Raw genomic sequence first — 23,324 nt, forward strand, 5'->3', positions numbered from 1 at the left:
GGGTAAGTCGTTCATCAAATGGTTCCTCTTGTTGATAAGATTGGGACAGTTTTATTCAGTGAGCAACTTATCTTCATCCTGGAGAAAAGCAGATGTTGAACAGCAGCAATTTTTAAAGGATGCAATAAGCAATCTGTGAGAAGAACTTGGTGGGGGTAAGCAGCATCTGTGGGAGCACAGAATTTGTGGGCATTTCAGGGCCAAATCCTGCATCCGGTGTAAAACATCGACAATTTCTTTCCTCCCACAGAAACTGTTTGGCCTGCCAACAAGATTATTTTTTGCTCCTCATTCCAGCCCTCTGCTATCTCTCCTGTTTTCTTTCTCTAGAGTGCATTTATTTAGCCTTACACAGGTGATATGGATCTTTGAGGGGTAGGTTGACTGGCTAAGACATAGAAGGCTACATACAAAATTCAGATAAATGGCTCTGGTGTAGATAGGCAGGATCGTTGACATGAACCTGCTTCTCTCTATGACTGTTTGACAGGATTGGATCCACCCTGTTTTTCATGGAGACGGCAAACCTGGACAATACAACTGTATTGAAAAGCGAGCCTTTTTGGCCTCCAGGATTCACATCGCAAAGTGATTTGGAGAATGTTTGATGTGAATAATATTATAAAACCAGCATTGTGTCAGATCTGGCCCAGAGGTGTTGCAGGTGCTGAAACCAAGACTGGCTGCTGCAGTGCAAAATGTGGCCGGGTGTCTTTCCTGACATAATAATCATCTTCAAACCTGGACTAATAGTCAGCCGACATGAGTTCAGATCTCACCGTGGTTGCTGGGGAATTGTAAATCAATGGATTATATAAATCTGGAGTTAACTAATAAGTATTGGTATCCAACAAGACAATAGCCTGATGTAAACATCCATCTGTTCTGTGGGCGGTAGACTTGTCCTAACTCAGCCTGGCCAGTTTCAGAACTCCAGAGCCATAACAATCATCTTTCCTCATATTGCCCTTAAATTCAGCCAGTTTATGTGGAATTCAATAATGGATAATAAACGAGATACATCGTGTCATAGAGTCACACAGCATGCAGTCAAGCCCTTTGGCACAACTCATCTATGCTGAGTTCATTACCCAGAGAGCTATTCCCATCTGCCTACATTTGGTCCATACCCTTTTAAACCTCTCCTATCCATGTATTTATCTAGATAGATTTGAAATATTGCTAATGAGCTTGCTTCAGCCTCCATTTCTGGCAGCTCATTCCAAATATGCACCACCAGTTGTGTGAAGAATCAGCTGCTCGTGTCCCTTTTAAATCTCTCATACTATAGAACCTAGAACATGAAACAGTGCAGTACAAGAATGGAACTTTTGGCTAAAGATGCCTGTGTTGATCATGCTGTCTATTTGACTCATCCCATTTGCCTGCAACTGGTCTATATCCCTTCATTTCCTGCTTTTTCTTGCCTCTGTCTTCCTAGATATCACTATGGTATCTGCTTCCACCAACTCCACTAACAGCACTTTCCAGGCACCTAACACTGTTTGTGTAAAATAAACTTGCTTTATAAATCTCCTACGAACTTTCCCCTTCTCACCTTAATATAATCTAATCTAGTACTTCGAGGAGCAGAAATACGAAACTTTTATATGATGCTTTCAATGCCGCTTGTCCTGCTGAGCTCCTTCAATAGATTGTTTGTTGCTCCAGATTCCAGCATCTCCAGTCTCATGCATCTCTAAACTACAAACTAAACACCTCACTAAACTGATCCTTTCTTCCTACAGAATGTCCATATCTCTCCATTCTCTGCACGTTCATTTAAGAGCCTCTTAAATACCTGTATCATATCAACCTCTATCATGAAGTGAATTAGAGCCACCCACATCTCACTGTGTAACACAGCTAGCAAATCACATTTTCCTTTTGAATTTTAATCTTCTTGTCTCTGTACCTCAAAAATATTGGAACAGGCTTTATCCTCTGTCATATATAGTAAATATCAGTGGTAAAGCATGAGGTGCACAATGTACTCCAAAGTTCAATTGCATCAGAGTCAATGCAATTGTATTGCAGTCTCTGATGCTGTATATTGCAGGTTTAATGTACAAGATCAAGGGCAACATTGTATCTTGATCAGGTTTGGTATTGACAAACTCTTCTTAGCCTCATTGGGCTGGAGAATTAAGCATGGATGTCAAGACATTTGACTGAGTTTATTGCAGTACCGATGTTTGGCCAGGGGTTGGGCAATTCAGTAGAAATGGTCAGCTGTTCAAGGATGTGATTGGATACAGGTGTTCAAGGTGTGATTGGATACAGGAGGTTGATCAGATAGGGACGTGCAGTTTGATTGGACAGATGTTTGGTAGCACCAGTTGGGTACCTCTTCACAGAGGGTTAATTTAGCACAGATATTCAGCAGTTAATTGCTTACAGATACATAGAACATAGAACAGTACAGCACAGTACAGGCCCTTCGGCCCACAATGTTGTGCCGACCCTCAAGCCCTGCCTCCCATATAAGCCCCCACCTTAAATTCCTCCATATAACTGTCTAGTAGTCTCTTAAACTTCACTAGTGTATCTGCCTCCACCACTGACTCAGGCAGTGCATTCCACGCACCAACCACTCTCTGAGTAAAAAACCTTCCTCTAATATCCCCCTTGAACTTCCCACCCCTTACCTTAAAGCCATATCCTCTTGTATTGAGCAATGGTGCCCTGGGAAAGAGGCGCTGGCTATCCACTCTATCTATTCCTCTTAATATCTTGTATACCTCTATCATGTTTCCTCTCATCCTCCTCTCCAAAGAGTAATGCCCTAGCTCCCTTTATCTCTGATCATAATGCATACTTTCTAAACCAGGCAGCATCCTGGTAAATCTCCTCTGTACCCTTTCCAATGCTTCCACATCCTTCCTATAGTGAGGCGACCAGAACTGGACACAGTACTCCAAGTGTGGCCTAACCAGAGTTTTATAGAGTTGCATCATTACTCCATGGCTCTTAAACTCTATCCCTCAACTTATGAAGGCTAGCACCCCATAAGCTTTCTTAACTACCCTATCTACCTGTGATGTTCAAAGATTTAATTTGGTGCAGGTATTCAGGACTTTTATTAGATAAAGTTATCAGTGTCATTGAAGAGCATATAATGGTATGTGACTATGAGCAGATTTTCAGCAGAAGGATACAGATTTTCAAAGGGTTGGGGCAGATGTTGGGGTTTTAACCAGACACAAGTGTTCACTGTAGTTAGCTGGCCTGAGATGTTGAGCAGTCATAGAGTTAGTTGTACAACATGGAACAGACCTTTCAGCCCAACATGTCCACCCTGGCTGCACTAATTCCATTTTCCTACATTTGGCCTTTCTATCTATGTATCTGTCTTGACCACTTCCTTGTGCAAGTTGTTCCATATACTTGCTGTTCTCTCTGTGAAAAATGTTACCCAAAGATCCCCTTTAAATTTTTTCCACTCAACTTAAACCCATGTCCCTTTTACTTATTTAAAGATACAGCATGGTAACAGGCCCTTCTGGTCCAAAAAGGCTGCACTGCCTAATTACTAACTGTTACCAATTGGTGTACTGACCTGTACATCTTTGGAATGTGGGAGAAAACCGGAAATCCCAGAGAAAATGCTCGTGGTCATGGAGAGAACATACAAACTCCTTGCAGACATCACTGGAAATGAACCCTGGTCACTGGTGCTGTAACAGTGTTCTGCTAACCAACGGCTGATCCACCGTGTAGATCAGGTCACTGCTCAGCCTCCTAATCTCTAGTGAGAACAGTTCCGGCCTGTCCCATTTCTCCTTGTAACTAAAGTCCTCCATTCCAGACCACATTCAGGTGAATCTCTTCCGCACTCTGTCCAGTGTTATACACATCCTTTATATGGTGTGATGATCAGAGCTGCATACAATATTCCATGCTTAGCCTCAGCAATGTCATGCACAACTGTAGGGTGATTCGGCACAGAAGTTCAGGGTTATTATAATACCAGAACCAAAAAACTTGGGAGCATAATTAGGCCATTCAACCCATCGATTCTGCCCCACCACTTGATCATGGTTGATTATTTTCTCTCAACCCCATTCTCCTCCCTTCTCCTCATAGTCTTTGCTGCCTGTACTAATCAAGTACCTTATTAAACTCCGCTTTAAATATACCCAGTGATTTTGCCTCCAGAGCCGTATGTGGAAATGAATTTAACAGATTCACCTAAAGAAATTCCTCCTGTTACTTACTGAGTCACAGGTTTCTGCACAATATCAGGATCGTTGTACAATGGACAATCCTGTAGACGATTATAAGTTTCAACTGAGAGTTGAGTTTTATTGGTTATTGCTTCCACAAAATTTTCCACATATACTGTATGCAACTTTCTTAAGTACCTTAAAGCATCTGACTTCCATTAGTGCACTGGAAATGCAAAAAGTGCTGTTATCTGGGGATGCACACAGCAGTGATGCCAAACAATAAAAAATGAAGTCAAACACAAGGTACTATCTTATTCTTCAGTGAGTGGTACATATTAACTTTAAGACCAGCCTAAATATCCAGACAGCTGTTTGACTATTACAATCTCCACCAAAGAAAAGCTAGCTGTAATATTGGTTAAAATTCAGTCTGCTATTTTTGCAATGGTAGGAACAATAGATAGGGGTTGCTTTCAATAGCAAATGGCATGCTAGCCTTTCCTAAATGTGGATTGTGGTGAAAAATCTGCTATATCCCCTAACACACTTAATGAGCAAATGGTTCACGTCAGAGAAGTAGGAAGATAATTCCTTATCTATTTACAACATCTCCGTACCTCTCTTTGCAATATGTTTTTTCACTCAGTTAGAAGCTGTGTGGATACATCAACAACAGGAAAATACTTTTGTGTGAGTAAGTATAATACAGTGCAGACAACAGACAAGACAAATCTTATCTGCTTCAAAATGGAATATGGATCAATTAAGACAGTTTGCTGATTCATGCTACTTCAGTCTACCTGCAGCCAAATCTTGCTGTCTGCTCAGATCTCCCTTAGCATAGCTAAACATGCACACATCCACTGATGGGAATATTCTGCCCTGCTGAAACAGGGACTAAAATTCAGCTAGGGCTCTGAATCCAGCAGGACCTGCTGCACAAAGCGCCAAGACTTGGCTCTCTCCTTATTTCTTCACTGGGGTCGTGTTGACCTTTTCCTCAAGATAACCATCACCCCTGTATAGAATCTTCAACTTGATCAGAAACCTCAGAACAGAGCTTTATCCATGAAATTACAGCTCCTGCTAATTTCTTTTTTTAAGAATGATTTGGTCTTTCCTGGGAACACAAAATGCATCATCTGTTTGTGCTCATAAAACATTGAAATTAGAAAGACCAATTCATCAATTCTGGTGGTGTTGGTAAAATGCACCAAGAACAATTCTTAAGTTGTTCCTCCAAATTATGCACTTGGTATCCTTTGGATCCAATTTAGAAGACAGATAGAAATTTGTTCCGTCTCAAAATTAGCACATACCTGTGAAGCACCTTTAAGATATGGTTCAAAACAATATGATACAGCTGAATGAATGGCTACCCAATACCACTAGATGTAAGTAGTTCATGCTATACCTAAATGACAACTTACAGTACATTCCAGACATAACCATGCCCCCTCCCAATAGTGATACCCTCCTCTTGAACTTTCTTCTCTGGCCTTATGCTCACGCTGGATCTTTTCATCTCCTACTGACAAAGGGATATCAACTGTCTCAAATTTAGCACATCACTCATCAATTTCACCACTGAATGTAATGCTCTCCATTCTCTGTATTCCAATCCTCGCATGCAAGGGTGGTGTTGTTGTGGTCTGACAACTGACCTGTACTGTGCTAAGGCCAAGCGACACTTCCTCATACTTGAACCCTTTGAATAGGACTCCACAATGAGGCACCAGGCCATTGTCCCCTATGCCATTACCAACCTCATCACCTCTGGGGATATCCAATCTACTGCCACCAGCTTCACAGTTCCCGTACCCTACACTGCTCATTCCTACCTCCTACCCAAAAGCCCCAAACCTCACTATCATGGAAAGCCCATTGTTTCTGCCTGCTTCTGCCGAACTGAACTTGTGTCCGAATACCTCAACTCCATTTTGTTCCCCTTGATTCAATTCCTTCCCACCTGCGTTGATGACACTTCACATGTCCTCCATTACTTCAACATCCTCCAGCACTTTGTGTATATTACCTGACCCCATTTTTATCCCTTGACAAGCATATATTCAGACCATTATATGATTTATGATTGAAGTAACAGAATCACAGGAAGGTTACAGCATAGAAGGAGATTGTCAAGTCAATATGGCGTGTATGAAGCCCAATCCAGATAGTCTCACTTCATTGACTACACACATAACATGCTGGAGGAACTCAGCAGGTCAGGTATAATTTATGGAGGGGAATGAATAGCTGACATTTTGGGCTGGGACCCTTTATTCAGACTGAAAAGGAAGGGGGAAGAAGCCAGATTAAGAAGTAGGGAGAGGGGCAAGCAGATAAATAATAGGTGAGACCAGGTGAGAGGGAAGGTGTGTGTGAGAACTGAAGTAAGAATCTGGGAGGTGATACATGGAAGTTGCAAAGGACGGAAGAAAAAGGAATCTGACAGGAGAGGACAGTGGACCATGGAATAATGGAAAGTAGGTGGGGAAGTGGGAAACCAGAGGGAGGTGATGGACAGGTCATGAAGGTGTGGGATGACAAGAGAAAAGGTGAAAGGGCCAGGAAAATTTAAAAAAAAAACAAACGAAAGGAAGGGGGTGGCGTGTTGAAAAACAAAGGGGCATGGTTACCTAGTTCATAAAATTGATATTTATCCCATCAGAGACTACCCAGATGGAATAGGAGGTGTTGTGCCTCTAACCTGAGTTTGGACTCATTGTGACAGTAGGGATGACCATGGACAGACATGTCAGTATAGGAATAGGAAGTTGAATTGAAATGGGTGGCCACTAGGAGATCTGGCTATTGTGGAGGACTGAATAAAAGTGTTCAATGATTTACCTTCACAAGTACAGTACATGTCCAGTTTATTTTTGGGGACACGAGAGATTGCAGATGCTCAAATCTGAAGCAAAAAAATCTGCTGAAGGAAGTCAATAGGTTCAGATCCGAAACAGACCTGTTCCCCTCAAAGATGCTGTTTGACATACTGGGTTCCTCCAACTGGTTGTTTGTGGCTTCATTTTTTATTTAAATGTTAAACTTCGATTTCTCTCCATTGTTCTTCTGGATTCTAATCACCTACTGCTTAAAAAATACTTCCTCATTAATGGTCTTTGAGTCTGGTGGTATGTGCTTGAAACAACAACGAGTTCCTTTAAGTCATCATGTCTAACATGGCCATCTGCAATTTGCAGATTCACTGTATGTGCAATTTTACTCCCTCAGAGCTACTATTCCCCACAAAGCTTGGCCAATATCATCCTGCTTGATTTTGCAGTCAGTATAAGTTCTTGTTCTTGCTGCTTTTTCACAAAATTAATTCCTTTGATTTACCATTGGGACAGACTTTAGATCACGACGAAAAATCATAGCATTACTCCCAACCATTTCCAAGCAACATTTTTGAAATTAAAAAGCCCTGTATTATAGATTCAGCTGTGGTATGCATCCACTGGAAGACATCATTAAGATAAATATATTACATATTATTGTTTGTGTTGTTCTCCTAGCCAGTCTCCCCCCCCTCCATAAACTTGAGTTTCTCCAAAATTCTATCAGGGAGGAGGTACAGAGGCATTAAATCCTGCACTACCAGGTTCAGGAGCAGCTGTTATTCTACAAACATCAAGCTTCTAAACTGAAAGGGATAACTTCCTTTGCCACTGTTCTTTTGCACATTTGTTGATTGTCAGTCTTTGCCTCATTATGTATACAGTAGTTTTTCATAAAATTATATTGTATTTCCTTTTTCCTGTGAATGCCTGCAAGAAGATGAATCTCAAGAAACTATATATACTCAATAGCCACTTTATTAGGGACACCAGTGCACCTGCTTGTTAATACAAATATCTAATCAGCCAAAGATGTGGCAGCAAATTAATACATAAAAGCATGCAGACAGTCAAGAGTTCAGTGTTGTTTAGACCAAACATCAGAAGAGGGAAGAAAACTGCTGATCTCCTGGGATTTTCACACACAACAGTCTCTAGAGTTGTGAAGAGCTCTCATAGAGAATGGTGCGAAATACAAAATAACACCGAGTGAGTGGCAGTTCTGTGGGCAAAAATGCCTTGTTAATGAGACAGGTCAGAGGAGAATAGCCAGACTGGTTGTAGCTGACAAAAAAGCAATAGTAACTGAAATAGCTACGCATTACAACAGAGGTGCACAGAAGAGCATCTCTGAAAGCACAACATGTTAAACCTTGAAATGCGTGGGCTACAGCAGCAGAAGACCATGAACATACACATTGTGGCCACTTTACCAGATACTGGAGGTAAATAAAGTGTCTACTGTGTGTAGTAACATATTGTGGGAGCAACCATTGTTGGAGTGGGCCAGGGTTAAAGTTGGAGGCTTTGGCTCAACAGGCTTTGTTGAGAATACGCAGAAGCTCTAAGTATGTTTCTAGTATATGTTTCTTTTTTCCTTTCTTCGTCTATTAATACATAGCTAGTGCTCTCAGAATGGATCCAGGGTTAGTGATATGTTCTTCGTGTGAGACGTGAACTCTGGAAGCCCTCCAGTTTCCCAGATAACTACATCTGCATGAAGTGCATTGAGCTGCAGATCCTCAGAGACCATGTTAAGGATCAGGAGCTGCAGCTGGATGACCTTCAGCTCATACAGGAGAATGAGAAGGTGATAGATAGGAACTACAGGGAGGAAGTTGCTGGAAGGAGGGAGTTGGGTGGGTGTCAGGAGAAGAAAAGGAATAGGCAGCCAATGCAGAGTACCCCTGTGGTTATTACCCTCAATAATAAGTATACTGCTTTGGATAATGTTGGGAGGGACAACCTTCCACGGGTAAACCACAGTGACTAGGTCTCTGGCACTGAGTCTGTCTGCCTCTGTGGCTCAGAAGGGAAGGGAGGAGAAGAGGAGTACAATAGTGATAGGGGATTCCATCGTTAGAGGAGTGAACAAGAGATACAGTGGACATGAAAGAAACACTTGGGTGGTATGGTGCCTCCCAGGTGCCAGGCTTAGCGATGTCTCAGATCATGTTCACAGCATTCTAAGGGGGGAGGGTGAACAGTCAAAGGTTTTGGTACATTTTGATAACAACAACACAAGTAGGAAAAGGGATAAGGTACTGAAGAAAGAACATAGGGAGTTAGGTTGAAAGCTGAAAAGTAGGACCTCTTGGGTAGTAATCTCTTGGTTGCTGCCTGTGCCACACGACAGTGAGTGTAAGAACAGGATGACTTACCAGATAGATATGTGGCTGAGGAGTTAGTGCAGCAGCAGGGTTTCAGATTTCTGGATCATTAGGATCTCTTCTGGGGAAGGAATGACCTGCACAGAAAGAACAGGTTACACTTGACTCGAGGGGCACCAATATCCTTGTGTGAGTAAGTATGCTGGAACTGTCGGGAAGGGTTTGGCTGAGGATGGGACTGTTGATATACAAGTAGCTGCAGTACGTAGTGTGATGGTGAGGAAAGACAGTTGGATCATAGGGCAAAATTACAGTCAGTGGGATGAGTTGAAGTGTAACATGGAGGTAAAATTAAAAAGGGTGATGAAAACAGGAGTAAAGGTGTTATAGTTGAATGCACATATAAGACAGTATAAGGTGGATGATCTTGTAGTGCAGCTACGACGTGGGCATCACTGTATCGTGGCTGAAAGAAGATCATAGTTGGGAGCTTACCATCCGGCGGGGTGGGGGGGGGGGGATGGCTCTGTTGGTAAAAAAAAATATAATTGAATGCTTCGGAAGAGGTGCCATAGGATCGGAAGATGTAGAATCCTTCTGGGTATAGTTTAGAAACTGCAAGAGTAAAAAGATCCTGATAGGAGTTATATAAGGTACTTCAAATAATAGCCATGAAGAGGGGTACAAAATGCAACAGGAGATTAAAAAAGCAACACACACAAAAAATGCTGATGAATGCAGCAGGCCAGGCAGCATCTATAGGAAGAGGCACAGTTGATGTTTTGGGCGGAGACCCTTCGTCAGGACTAACTGGATGAAGAGATAGTAAGGGATTTGAAAGTGGGAGGGGGAGGGGGAGATACAAAATGATAGGAGAAGACAAAGGGTCTTGGCCCAAAACGTCGACTGTACCTCTTCCTATAGATGCTGCCTGGCCTGCTGCGTTCAACAGCACTGTTGTGTGTGTGTTGCTTGAATTTCCATCATCTGCAGTTTTCCTCATGTTTGTGAGGAGATAGAAAAGGCAATGTTAGGATAGTCATGGAGAATTTCAATATGTACTGTAGGTCGATTGGAAAAATCATGTAGGTGCTGTAACCCAAGATGGGGAGTTTGTAGAATTTCAGCGAGATAGCTTTTTAGAGCAGCTTGTGGTTGAGCCCACTGGGAAAAAGGCAATTCTGGAATGGATGTTGTGTAATGAACCAGATTTGATTTTGGAACTTAAGGTAAAGGATTATAATATGATAGAATTCACCCAGCAGTTTGAGAGAGAGAGAAGCTCAAGTCAGATGTATCAGTATTACAGTGAAGTAAAAGGAATTACAGAGGCATGAGAGAGGAGCTGACCAAATTGACTGGAAGAGAACACTAGCAGGAATGATGGCAGACAAAAATCGCTGGAGATCCTGGGAGCAATTTGGAAGGCACAGGATAGATACATTCCAAAGAAGAAAATATTGTCACACTGGCGGGGGCTTTGGGGGCAAGGGTGGACCCAAATGCAAGACACATCTTGTGAGGTTACTTAGATTTAGTTTATTATTCGATACCAGGAGAGCAAGGCAGGAAATAGCGAACTGGACAAGGACTCAGGATTACGACTAGGCTGGGACCAAGGGTCTGGGCTTGGACTCAGAATCAGCTCCCAGAACTAGAGGAGACATGAAGAGGCTAGGATATGAACTCCGAGCCAGAGACTGGGCAAGGACCCAATACCTGGGTCTTGCCTCAAGCTCAGACCCCAGAACCAGGCAAGGACATGACATGGGCTAGGGAGAGGAAGAACATGGGAACACAGAGCCTTGGTCTCAGGGAGCAGGTACATGGAAGCATGGACACATACACAGAATACAGAGTCGGGACCCCTCCTTGGGTACAGGACACAGGCCGGGACTCACACACAGAACAGAGACCCTCCGCGGGGCAACGGCAAGACGGCCTGACCTACCCCACGGAGGCGAGGACCAGACAAGACAAGACATGACCCCCCGCGGAGCAACGGCAAGACGGCCTGACTTACCCCATGGAGGCGAGGACAAGACAAGACAAGACCAACACGAATGAACACCAGACAGTACCTATCTAGCTCCAGTGATGGAACTAGACCGAAGTGCAGGCGGGGGCTGCAGACGAGGGCTAGAGGCGAGAGGGGTAGAGAAGGGATTCAGACAAGGGGGTAGGACAGGAATCACAGACTGCTAGGGCCAGGACTTGATGGTGCTAGAATGCCGCCGGGGCCAGGACTTGACTTGGTGCTTGAATGCCGCCAGGGCCAGGACTTGACTTGGAACTTGAATGCCCCCGGAGCCAGGACTTGACTTGGAGCCTCCGGGTAGTGGCGAGCTCTCGACTTGGCCCGGGAACAGTAGACAGCGGTTCTTGATTCTCTCCGGCGGGTTAACTGACAGACCCACCTCGGTGAGGAAACTTTGCAGGCTCGCTTTGGCGAGGTAACTTGACAAGGTTGCTCCGGTGAGGAAAGGCGAATTACCGGCACTCACTTCGGGCGGAGACTAGGCTTGCTCTGGCCAGATGACATTGGCATGCCGTACCTTGGTGACTTTGCAAATGCTCCCGCACCGAACGGCTGAAAGCCGGAGACTATAAACTACCGGTTCAGCCAAGTGTTAATTGCCTCTAATCACCAAAGTCGAGGGACACGGGAACACAGGGAATCAACGGTCCGGATCATAACATAAACAAGGTAAATTTAAAAGGATCCCGATCCGGACCATGACAAATATATTCTAAAGGCAGGATGATGCAACCATGTCTGACAAGGGAACTCAAAGTGTGAAAGGAAAAGAGAGAGCAAAAATTAGTGGGAAGTTAGAGGATTGGGAAGCTTTTGCAAACCACCAAAAGGCAAATAAAAAAAAAACATGAAAGAAAAAATGAAATATGAAGGTAAGCTGGCCAACAATACACAACAGTTTTTTTTCAGATATACAAAGAGTAAAAGTAAGTCGAGAGTGCATATCAGATCACTGAAAAATTATGATGGAAAGGTAGTAGTAGGGGATAAGGAAATAGCAGACTAGCTTAATAAGTATTTTGTGTCTGACTTCACTATGGAAGACAACAACAGTATTGCCAGAAATTCAAAAGTGTAAGAGGGCAGAAATGAGTGTAGATGCTATTACTAAGGAGAAGGTACCTGGGAAACTGAAAGGTCTGAAGTTAGTTAAGTCATCTGGACCAGATGGACTACACCCCAGGGTTCTGGAAGAGGCAGCTGAAGAGATGGTGGAAGCATTAGTAATGATCTATCAAGATGCAATAGTTTCTGGGATGGTTCTGGAAGTCTGGAAAATTGCAAATGTCACTTCACTCTTTAAGAAGAGAGGGAGGCAGCAAAAAGAAATCATACGCCAGTTAGCCTGTCTTCAGTGGTTGGCAAGATGTTGGAGTCTAATATTAATGGTAAGTTTCAGGGTAATTGAAGGCACACAAAGTAGGCCAAAGTCAGCATAGTTTCCTTAAGAGGAAATCTTGCCTCACAAATCTCTTCGGATTCTTTGAGAAATTAACAGGCAGGATAGGCAAAGGCGAGTCAGCAGATGTCCTTTACTTCGATTTTCGGAATATCTTTGACAAGGTGCTGCACATAAGGCTACTTAGCAAGTTAAGAGCCCATGGTATAAGGAAAGATATTAGCATGGATAGAAGAATGGCTGACTGGCAGGAGACAAAGAGTGGAAGTAAAGGGGGCCTTTTCTGGTTCGTTGCTGGTGACTAGTGATATTCCGCAGGGGTCAGTGTTGGGACCTCTTCTTTTCATGGTATATATTAATGATTTTAATGATGAGACTGATGGCTTGTGTCCAAGTTTGAGGATGATATGAAGATAGATAGAAGGGCAGGTAGTATTGAGGAAGCAGGGATTTAGAAGGAATTGCAGAAGGATTTAGTCAGATGAGAATGAGCAAAAAAGTGGCAGACAGAATTTATTGTAGGGAAATATATGCTCTTGCAATTTGGTAGCAGGAATAAAGGCATAGACTATTTTCTAAATGAGGAGAAAATTCAAAATCCGAGGTGCAAAGCAACTTGAGAGTTTTCGTGCAGCATTCCCTAAAGCTTAACTTGCAGGTTAAGTTGGTGGTAAGAAAGGCAAATGTAATGTTAGGATTCATTTCGAGAACACTAGAATATAAAAAATAAGGAGGTTATGCTGAGGCTTTATAAGGCATTGGTCAGACCACCTTAGAGTATTCTGAGCATTTTGTGCCCCTTATCTAAGAAAGGATGTGCTGGCATTGGAGAGTGTCCATAGGATGTTCACAATTCTGGGAATGAAATGGTTAATGTATGAGGAGCATTTGACAGCTCTGGGCCTGTACTCGCTGGAATTTAGAAGAATGAGTAGGGATCTCATTGAGTAAGGATCCCAGAACAGATCCCTGAGGCACACCACTGGTCACCGACCTCCATACAAAATATGACCCGTCCACAACCACTCTTTGCCTTCTGTGGGCAAGCCAGTTCTGGATCCACAAAGCAATGTCCCCTTGGATTCCATGCCTCCTTACTTTCTCAATAAGCCTTGCATAGGGTACCTTATCAAATGCCTTGCTGAAATCCATATACACTACACCCACTGTTCTTCCTTCATCAATGTGTTTAGTCACATCCTCAAAAAATTCAATTAGGCTCATAAGGCACCACCTGCCCTTGACAAAGCCATGCTGACTATTCCTAATCATATTATACCTCTCCATATGTTCATAAATCCTGCCTCTCAGGATCTTCTCCATCAACTTACCAACCCCCACTGAAATAAGGCTCACTGGTCTATAATTTCCTGGGCTATCTCTACTCCCTTTCTTAAATAAGGGAACAACATCCGCAACCCTGCAATCCTCCGGAACCTCTCCAGTCCCCATTGATGAAGCAAAGATCATCGTCAGAGGCTCAGCAATCTCCTCCCTTGCCTCCCACAGTAGTCTGGGGTATACCTCATCCAATCCCAGTGACTTATCCAACTTGATGCTTTCCAAAGGCTCCAGCACATCCTCTTTCTTAATATCTACGTGCTCAAGCTCTTCAGTCCGCTACAAGTCATCGCTACAAGTCATCACTACAATCCTTTTCCATAGTGAATACTGAGGTAAAGTATGGAACCAGAGGAAATAGCAGAGGTACTTAATGAATACTTTTCCTTTATCCTGCCCACCAAGGCCTTCTCATGGCCCCTTCTGGCTCTCTTAATTTCCTTCTTAAGCTCCTTCCTGTTAGCCTTATAATCATCTAGATCTCTAACATTACCTAGCTGTCTGAATCTTTCGTAAGCTTTTCTTTTCTTCTTAACTAGATTTACTACAGCCTTTGTACACCACGGTTCCGGTATCCTACCATAACTTCCCTGTCTCATTGGAATGTACCTATGCAGAACTCCACACAAATGTTCCTTGAACATTTGCCACATTTCTTACGTACCTTTCCCTGAGAACATCTGTTCCCAAGTTAAGCTTCCAAGTTCCTGCCTGATAGCCTCATAATTCCACCTACTCCAATTAAACGCTGTTCTAACTTGTCTTTTCCTATCTCTCTCCAATGCTATTGTAAAGGAGATAGAATTATGATCACTATCTCCAAAATGTTCTTCCACTGAGAGATCTGACACCTGACCAGGTTCATTTCCCAATACCAAATCAAGTACAGTCTCTCCTCTTGTAGGCTTATCTACATATTGTGTCAAGAAACCTTCCTGAACACACCTAACAAACTCCACCCCATCTAAACCCCTTGCTCTAGAGAGATGCCAATCGATATTTGGGAAATTAAAATCTCCCACCACGACAACTCTGTTATTATTACACCTTTCCAGGATCTGTTTCCCTATCTGCTCCTTGATATCCCTGTTACTATTGGGCGGCCTATAAAAAACACCCAGTAGTGTTATTGACCCCTTCCTGTTCCTAACCTCCACCCACAGAGACTCCGTAGACAATCCCTCCATGTTGTCCACCTTTTCTGTAGCCGTGGCACTATCTCAGATCAACAGTGCCATGCCCCCATCTCTTTTGCCTCCCTCCCTGTCCTTTCTGAAACATCTAAAACCCAGCACTTGAAGTAACCATTCCTGTCCCTGAGCCATCCATGTCTCTGTAATGGGCACCACATCATATCTCCAAGTATTGATCCATGCTCTAAGCTCATCTGCTTTGTTCACAATACTCCTTGTGTTAAAATAGACACATCTCAAACCGTCGGTCTGAGCGAATCCCTTCTCTATCACCTGCCTATCCTCCCTCACGCACTGTCCCCAAGCTTTCTCTATTTGTGAGCCAACCGCCTCTTCTCCAGTCTCTTCAGTTTGGTTCCCACCCCCCCCAACAATTCTGGCTTAAACTCTCCCCAGTAGCCTTATCAAACCTCCCTGCCAGGATATTAGTCCCCCTGGGATTCATGTGCAACCCGTCCTTTTTGTACAGGTCACACCTGCCCCAAAAGAGGTCCCAATGATCCAGAAATTTGAATCCCTGCCCCCTGCTCCAATCCCTCAGCCACGCATTTATCCTCCACCTCATTCTATTCCTATAGTCATAGAATTATACAGCACAGAAACAGGTCCTTTGACCCAACTGATCCATACCGACCAAGATTCTCATCCAAGCTAAGTCTATTTGCCCACATTTGACCCATATCTCTCTGAACCTTTCCAATTCTAAACCTGTCCATGTGCTTTTTAAATGTTAATAATGTACCTGTTTCAACTACTATCTCTAGCAGTTCATTCCATATATAGACCAACCTCTGTATGGAAAGGTTGTCCTACATGTTCCTATTAAATCTCTCCCCTCTCACTTCAAATCAATATTCTCTAACCCTGGAGAAAAGACTGGGCATATTTAGTTGATCTATGCTCCTTATGAATGTGTTCACCTCTATAAGATCACCCCTTGTTCTTCTAAGCTCCAATAAATAAAGTCCCAATTTTCTCAATCTCTCTGTGTAACTCAGTTCCTCTGGTCATGGCAATATCCTTGTAAACCTTCTCTACACTCTTTCCAGATTTCATAGGTTCTTTTGTTTCACAGAATGACCAAAACTGAATACAATATTCCAAATGTCCTCCCATTAACGTCTTATACAACTGCAAAATAACATCCTAACCTCCATTTTCAATACCCTGTTTAATGAAGGTCAGCATGCCAAAAGCCACCTTCATTATCCTGCAGCACCACTTTCAGAAAACAGTGTCAAAGTCAAAGTACATTTATTATCAAAGTATGTAGACTTCATACAACCTTGAGATTCGTCTTCTTACAGGCAGCTACAGAACAAAGAAACCCAATAGAACTTATTAAAACAAAAGAAGACTGTCAAAACACCCAACATGCAGAGGGAAAAATAAGAAAGAAGAAAAAAAAGTGCAAACAATAAAAGTAAGCAAATAGCATTCAGAACTGAAGTTGACAGAAGTGAGTTCACACTGTGATATTTGCAGGCCTCAGCCACAGTTCAGTACAGAGATGAGTAAACTTCGCAGAGTAATGAGTTCAAGTTCAGCACGGAGACGAGTGAACCTCGTGGAGTAGCGATCTGAACTGACTCGTGCCTCACTTGTGGTCCTGACACCCTGTCCTTTTCAATCTGGCCCAGGGTGCTTAAATCAACCAGACCAAGCTTTCGGATCTGGACCCTGCTTCTTCAATACACTCTCGGGCCAATGCCCCTCCACCTCAATTCAGCCCATACAACTCTTCCAATTTAGCTCGGCACTTAAATTGATCAAACCTCCGGTCTCTTCTCACTCTCAGGCCCAGGTCTGGACCTCACCCCTTTGACTCTGCACCGGCTCCACTCACCTTGCCTCTGTTCTACCGAATCAAAGTGCCTCCATGTTCGCTCCAGGAACAGCCAAACATTGGCTCATTCCCACCCAGCCCAGAACCCACCTCTTCGATTCAGCCCATACACACCACGCCACAGCCATCCTGCATCTTCGAGACTTCAGTTCCCACTTATGATCTGCTTATATTGCTCTCTATTTTACCACTTTTCCCAGGATCCTACTATTGACTGTGAAAATCCTACCTCAACTGCCTTTCTGAAATGCTTCTTGTATGCTTTTAAAAGCTCTACCCTTGTGTTCAAATCCCCTCCTTGCCATGTATCTTACAATCTCAGTAACACCTCTATCACCTGTCAATATAATTACAGAGTTCCCCAAAAAACTCTGTAATCTGACTTCTCTCATAACATAACTTTCTGTAGGGGCACAACTGAGAGCACCCTGACTGGTATGGGAACTGTACTTCCCTCAATCGCAGGACTCTGCAGAGAGTCGTGCTGGCAGCCCAGCACATCTGTAGATGTGAACTTCCCACTATTCAGGACGTTTACAAAGAGAGGTGTGTAAAAAGGGCCCAAAGGATCATTGGGGACCCGAGTCACCCCAACCACAAACTGTTCCAGCTGCTACCATCCGGGAAACGATACCGCAGCATAAAAGCCAGGACCGACAGACTCTGGGACAGCTTCTTCCATGAGACCATCAGACTGCTTAACTCAGGCTGACATAACTGTATTTCTGTGTTATATTGACTATCCTGTTGTACATACTATTTAATATAAATTACTATAAATTGCACATTGCACATTTAGACAGAGATATAACGTAAAGATTTTTACTCCTCATGTATATGAAAGATGTAAGTAATAAAGTCAGTTCAATTCATTTCAATTCAGCTAAGTTTCCAAAGTGTTTCATAGAAACATTGCCAGGCAGAAATGTTGTATGGAACCAGAAATGGAGGTATGGGTTTACTAAAAGAGCAGAATGATTACAGTAGAAGTAATGAATGTATCTGCAATGAGGTAGATCAGACGACAAATGGAAATCAAACACTTGGCTCACTAGAACTCAAATTCCCTTACACAATTTTTCTCTCCACCTTAGAAGCCACCAATTTGTCATTGGTCCTGTCTTCTTGCTCCATATTAAATTTTTATCTGGCAGTGCTTTTGAAGAATATCTTGAGATGCTGAACTACATTAAATGCACTATATAATATAAAGGTTTTCAACTGCTTACTTCACATTTCATGTATACACATATTGCTGTGGCAACTTGCAGTCAGGTTAGTATCTGTCCGTTAGATGTGACATTCTGATTGCTAAGCAATGTCATGTAGGATGTTACAGTCATAGACTCATAATCATGTGGTCACAGAAAGAGGCTCTTTAGCACACCCTGTCCACACCTAACTTCCTGCCAAAAATAATTTAAACAATGCATGTTCAATATGGCACAGCAGTCTACTCTGGTCATCTATGACATAGTGCATTGGGATCTGTTTATGTCACACTGAGATTTAGGCTGCATTTAATGTCTTTTAGATAACATGTCTTATTCCATTAGAGAGTTAGCCCCTATTATCTCCCAAGTTTCAAGAGGAGGACTTGATTCTATATCCTTATGACTCAGAAGTATGTCTTATCACTGAATCATGAAATATGCTCTGAAAGAAGACGTTGTTCTTCCCAGATGTGTAATTGTGGCTAGTTCTAGAAATTAATTTAAAATGTCCATTACCAGAAAATTGTTCACACGTACAACTAGAATGACAAGAAACAATCTGACCAGAAGTTATTAATTACAACTGAACGTTAAGCTTAAAACACTTCTGGCAATAGTACTACTTTGAAATGAATACATGTTCAATTTCAAATTTAATAACAATTCAAATATTACAAGGTGCTTAAAAACTCCCCCGTGGTTGTGGCAGAAATGTGATGTTAAGAAAAGCTGTTTAAAATTAAGAAGCTTTATACCAGTGCAGCACATAGCTCAAAATGCTCTGTAGTTTGATAGTTAATGCTCATAGAATATTCAGAAGATCTTCTAACTGAGGATAATGAAACCTCATTCTTTGATCAAACAAAACACACTTAGCAAAACAATTAAATCCTGACTTTCATCTTCTGGCATAGGTGCAAAACATACAAACGCTGGTTTATGTGTGTTGAACTCTATTTCTGAAATTCAGTTTCCCTGAAGTACGTTCAGTTTGAATTACACACATAACGATAGTTCACATCTAGCATATTGAATCGAACTTCGTAAATGGTAATCGGTAGTTGTTTTATTATGATCACATGTACTGAGATACAGTGAGAAGCTTTTGTTTGTGTGTTATTTAAACAGATGCTTTCAAGCATAAATACATTGAGGTGGTGCAAAAGGAAAACAACAACAGAATGTAAAGTGTAGTTTTGCAGTTACAGAGAAAGTGCAGTCTAGGTTGCATTTCTATCCCTGTCTTTCTTTTCACTTGGCATCTCCACCATACACAAGTCAACTAAGTGAGCAAAGAATAGGAAACTAGCCAATTTAGTGCTCCTTAGACTAACTTCTTCAAAGTAATGAGGTAGGAGTCAGAGACGTTTGAGTGGTACATACTGCAAAAAAGTCTGAGTGCAACCCATAACGATGGAGTGAGTTACTTTGCTTAATCTGCAAGCATCCTGTGGAGAAGACACAGAGGCCTAGAAACGGTAGTGTACTGCTATACGCATGTCATTTTCTGCATCAGAAAACACTGACAATGAATTCTACAGACCCACCACCCTCTTATTAAAGAAATGTTTCCTCATCTCTGTTCTGAATGGATGTCCCTCAATTCTGAGGCTGTGCCCTCTGGTCCTGGACTCCCCCACTGTAGGAATCAGCTTCTCCACATCCACTTTATCCAGACCATTCAATATTCAATAGGTTGCAATGTGATCTCCCATCATTCTTCGAAACTCCAGCAAGTACAAACCCGGAGCTACCACATGCTCCTCATGTATCCAGCCTTTCATTCCCAGGATCATTCTTGTGAACCTCCTCTGGACCCTCTCCAATGCCAGCACATCTTTTCTAAGAAAAGGGGCCAAAGACTGCTCACAATACTCCATCCAATACTCCATTTAGTATAGGAATCCTGTTCCTATTGAGCCCATGACCTAAAACAAGCAAGCATTCAGTAAGTACTAGAGTCGATATTGACTAAAGGGAGGTGAATATTGAAACATTGTTGGATTATCAGTCTGTGAAATTGGATTCTTACAGGGATTGGTAAGATGCTTAATTCAAATATCGATTATCTAAAATAAAAGAAGAATATTCGTGCTTAGGGTATGTGAAATTTAGGAAGTGACATTAAATAAGTATAGCCACAAGAAACTGCAGATCTGAAATCTGGAGCAACAAAAGATCTGCTGGAGGAACTTAGCAGGTCAAACAACATCAGTGGATGGGAAGGGATTTTCAACAATTCAAGGTCAAAATCAACTGCAACATTTGGAATTGTACCATTTAAGTTTGACACCCAGCATCAGGACCAAAGATCAACTCAATTGCTTCCCCTACCCCTATAGATTCTGCTTGAGCCATTGATTCATCCAGCAGGTTATTTGTTACATAAATTAACCCAGGCAACCTGTTCATATTCTATACCTTCACAGTATGGTCCGGGTGAATTTTGACCCGGCCCAAGAATCCCCTCATAATAAGTGTCTATACCAAATTTTGAACCACAGATCTATTTAGAATGTATAAGTAGCCTATCTGACATTAATAAATGGGCGATTAATCACTAATTAATGTTTCAGAGATCTACAATCCATTTCAATTGATATGGGTCAAATTTGACCAGAAACAGCCTCAATGTACATTAATCCTTAATTAATGTTCCAGAGATCTAAAATCCATTTCAATAGATACAGCTCAAATTTGACCCAGAACAGCCTCGATGTACAAAAATTTGTAGCACTTGTACAAAAGTATAAAATATTTAAATATTTTCATTTTTGCGCATTTTGGGTTACTTTAGGAAAAATCATCAAATATCGGCTAAAAAAATGGCATTTGAGGTGTTTTTACTGCTGTCAAATGTCAAACCGGGTCAAATTTGACCCAAACAGTATGTAAGGGTTCAGTGTACCTTGCGGGGGAGAAGTAAGCAATTAGATTAATGTTTCTCAACCTCATCATTGTTCACTACATACAGATCCACTGTGGGATATTGACAACCTTTATTATCTTTGAGAAAAGTTATAATGGAATTGACTTCTTGAACTACTTATGACAATTTTATACAATGTGTGGTCACTTTAAAAAGTAGTTCAATAAAAGTTTGACATACGTTTTCCCCAGAGAAATCAGATAATCAATTAGATTGATCCAATAGTTCCATGATCATCATAACTGATACAGATTTTATCTTCCCAGGCATATTTCATTAACTAAATTTGTTCCTGCCCATTGTGGGGTTTAAACTTGTGTCACTTGACCATTAACCTAAGTCTCTAGTTAGCAGCCACATTCAAAAGAAACTTCAAACTCATTTGTTCATGGATCTGAATGCCTGAGCTATGGGAGGGTTACGCAGAGGTGTTAAAAATTGTTATCACGTCCGTTTTTCTTTTTGAATACTCCCACAATGGTTTGCTTTTCCTCTTCATAGCTTGGCACATGGAACCCTGATTCTGGGTTGAATGGATCGCTGACGGACAAAAAGCTGGAAAACAACATGCGGGGTGTGATGCTACGTGTTGTAACACTACCAGTAAGGACATGTTTTTCCTTCTCTGCACTTAATTTCCTTCAGAAAATGCAAATGGTTTACCAGCTGTGGATTTGGTAGTTTTGCTTATGACTTTTTTGATGAGGTTATTTCAGATGCTCCCAGAATTAAAGTTTCATCACTCAAGAGCTATCAGGGAAATTGGAACATTAATCATCTAGGTTGTCAGCAGAAATAAGCTTCTGTAAACAAGTCCTAATTTGTCATTGTAGTGTCCTCAGAAGTGCCTTTAGACACAGCTGTCCAAAGAGGTAATGGTTTATTTTTCAAGTCATGCACTTGAAGTATTTATTTGTTAAATCTTTTCTGATATTGGTGCAGCCTAGATTTTCCAGATAGTTCATAGGATTGTTACATTGCTGCGAAGTAAACACATCACATAGCATCCTTGTCCAATCAAACCACAAATAAGACATGCCTTCAGAACAACATAGTTTTTATGCTTAAGGATATACCGTTCCTTTATTTTGAAGCAAAAATGAAAATAACATCAACTTAAATATTAAAAGAACAAAAACTATGAAACTGGACTAGCAGCTGGATTTAAGTGGTTTCCCTAATATCCCTACAGCATTTGGCATTGAACAATCGGATGTTGCCACCTATTTCAACCAAATATCTCTTGGTTCTGCAATTTTCTACTATTTTTAGAAGTTGTGTAAACTCAGCTTGCTGAGTGGGCTAAGAAAAAAAAATGTTAATTTTGCTTGGAACAGTTTCCTTCTAATTCATGTGATTGTGAAGTTTTGATGTTAGACCTAGTGGTTCATAAGTTAAGATGTACATCAAGAGCTGCTTTCTTTAATGCCATGATGCTCTTGGAGTCTTGGTAGCAATTAACTTCTCTAGTTTGTGGTTACCATCGTAACAAAGGAAACCCCCCACTAACTTCAATATAGGAATAGCACATTAATTCATAAAATGGTGATGTAGATTGATATTTATATATTAGATAGGAAAAGTTGGTTACTTTCCTGCTCTTCAAAAAAGAGAACAGTTTATTTTCAAGGTCTCAGTTTAGTATCTTAAGTGAGAAACAACATTGTCAACAGGTCAGTGCTCACTTTGCACTGAGGTGCAGCACAGATTTTTGTGGCTAAATCTTAAAAGTCGAAGTGTATGTCCAATCACTGAACAGATGGATGAACATTTGATTGTGATGTTTTTGACTCTGTCTGAGTGATAAGCTAGTTAAGAAAGGCAGTCCCAGAAACTGTGCACAGAGCCATTACTGAATTGCGTCACAGTGTAAACCCAACTTGGCTTGGACCGCTCCCCGTGCTTTTGAGTACAGTGGATCCAATGGGTGGAAGATTTCAAGAAGTATCCATAATCGGGCTCTGCACTGGTAAAAATTTAGAATCTTGAAGACAGAGCAGCACAGCACAAAAAAGGCCCTGC

General features: G+C 41.8%; 1 protein-coding gene across 1 annotated transcript in view; it reads left to right on the forward strand.

The window, feature by feature from the left end:
- Positions 1-23,324, forward strand: part of grid2 (glutamate receptor, ionotropic, delta 2) — a 1,194,553-nt gene that overhangs the window by 920,565 nt on the left and 250,664 nt on the right. Inside the window, exon 9 of the mRNA XM_072257001.1 lies at positions 21,804-21,905. Coding sequence (XP_072113102.1) covers positions 21,804-21,905 — 102 coding nt within the window. The remainder of the gene's footprint in view (positions 1-21,803; positions 21,906-23,324) is intronic.

The sequence above is a fragment of the Mobula birostris genome, chromosome 4, assembly GCF_030028105.1.
Source record: "Mobula birostris isolate sMobBir1 chromosome 4, sMobBir1.hap1, whole genome shotgun sequence".
Taxonomy (NCBI): Eukaryota; Metazoa; Chordata; class Chondrichthyes; order Myliobatiformes; family Myliobatidae; genus Mobula; species Mobula birostris.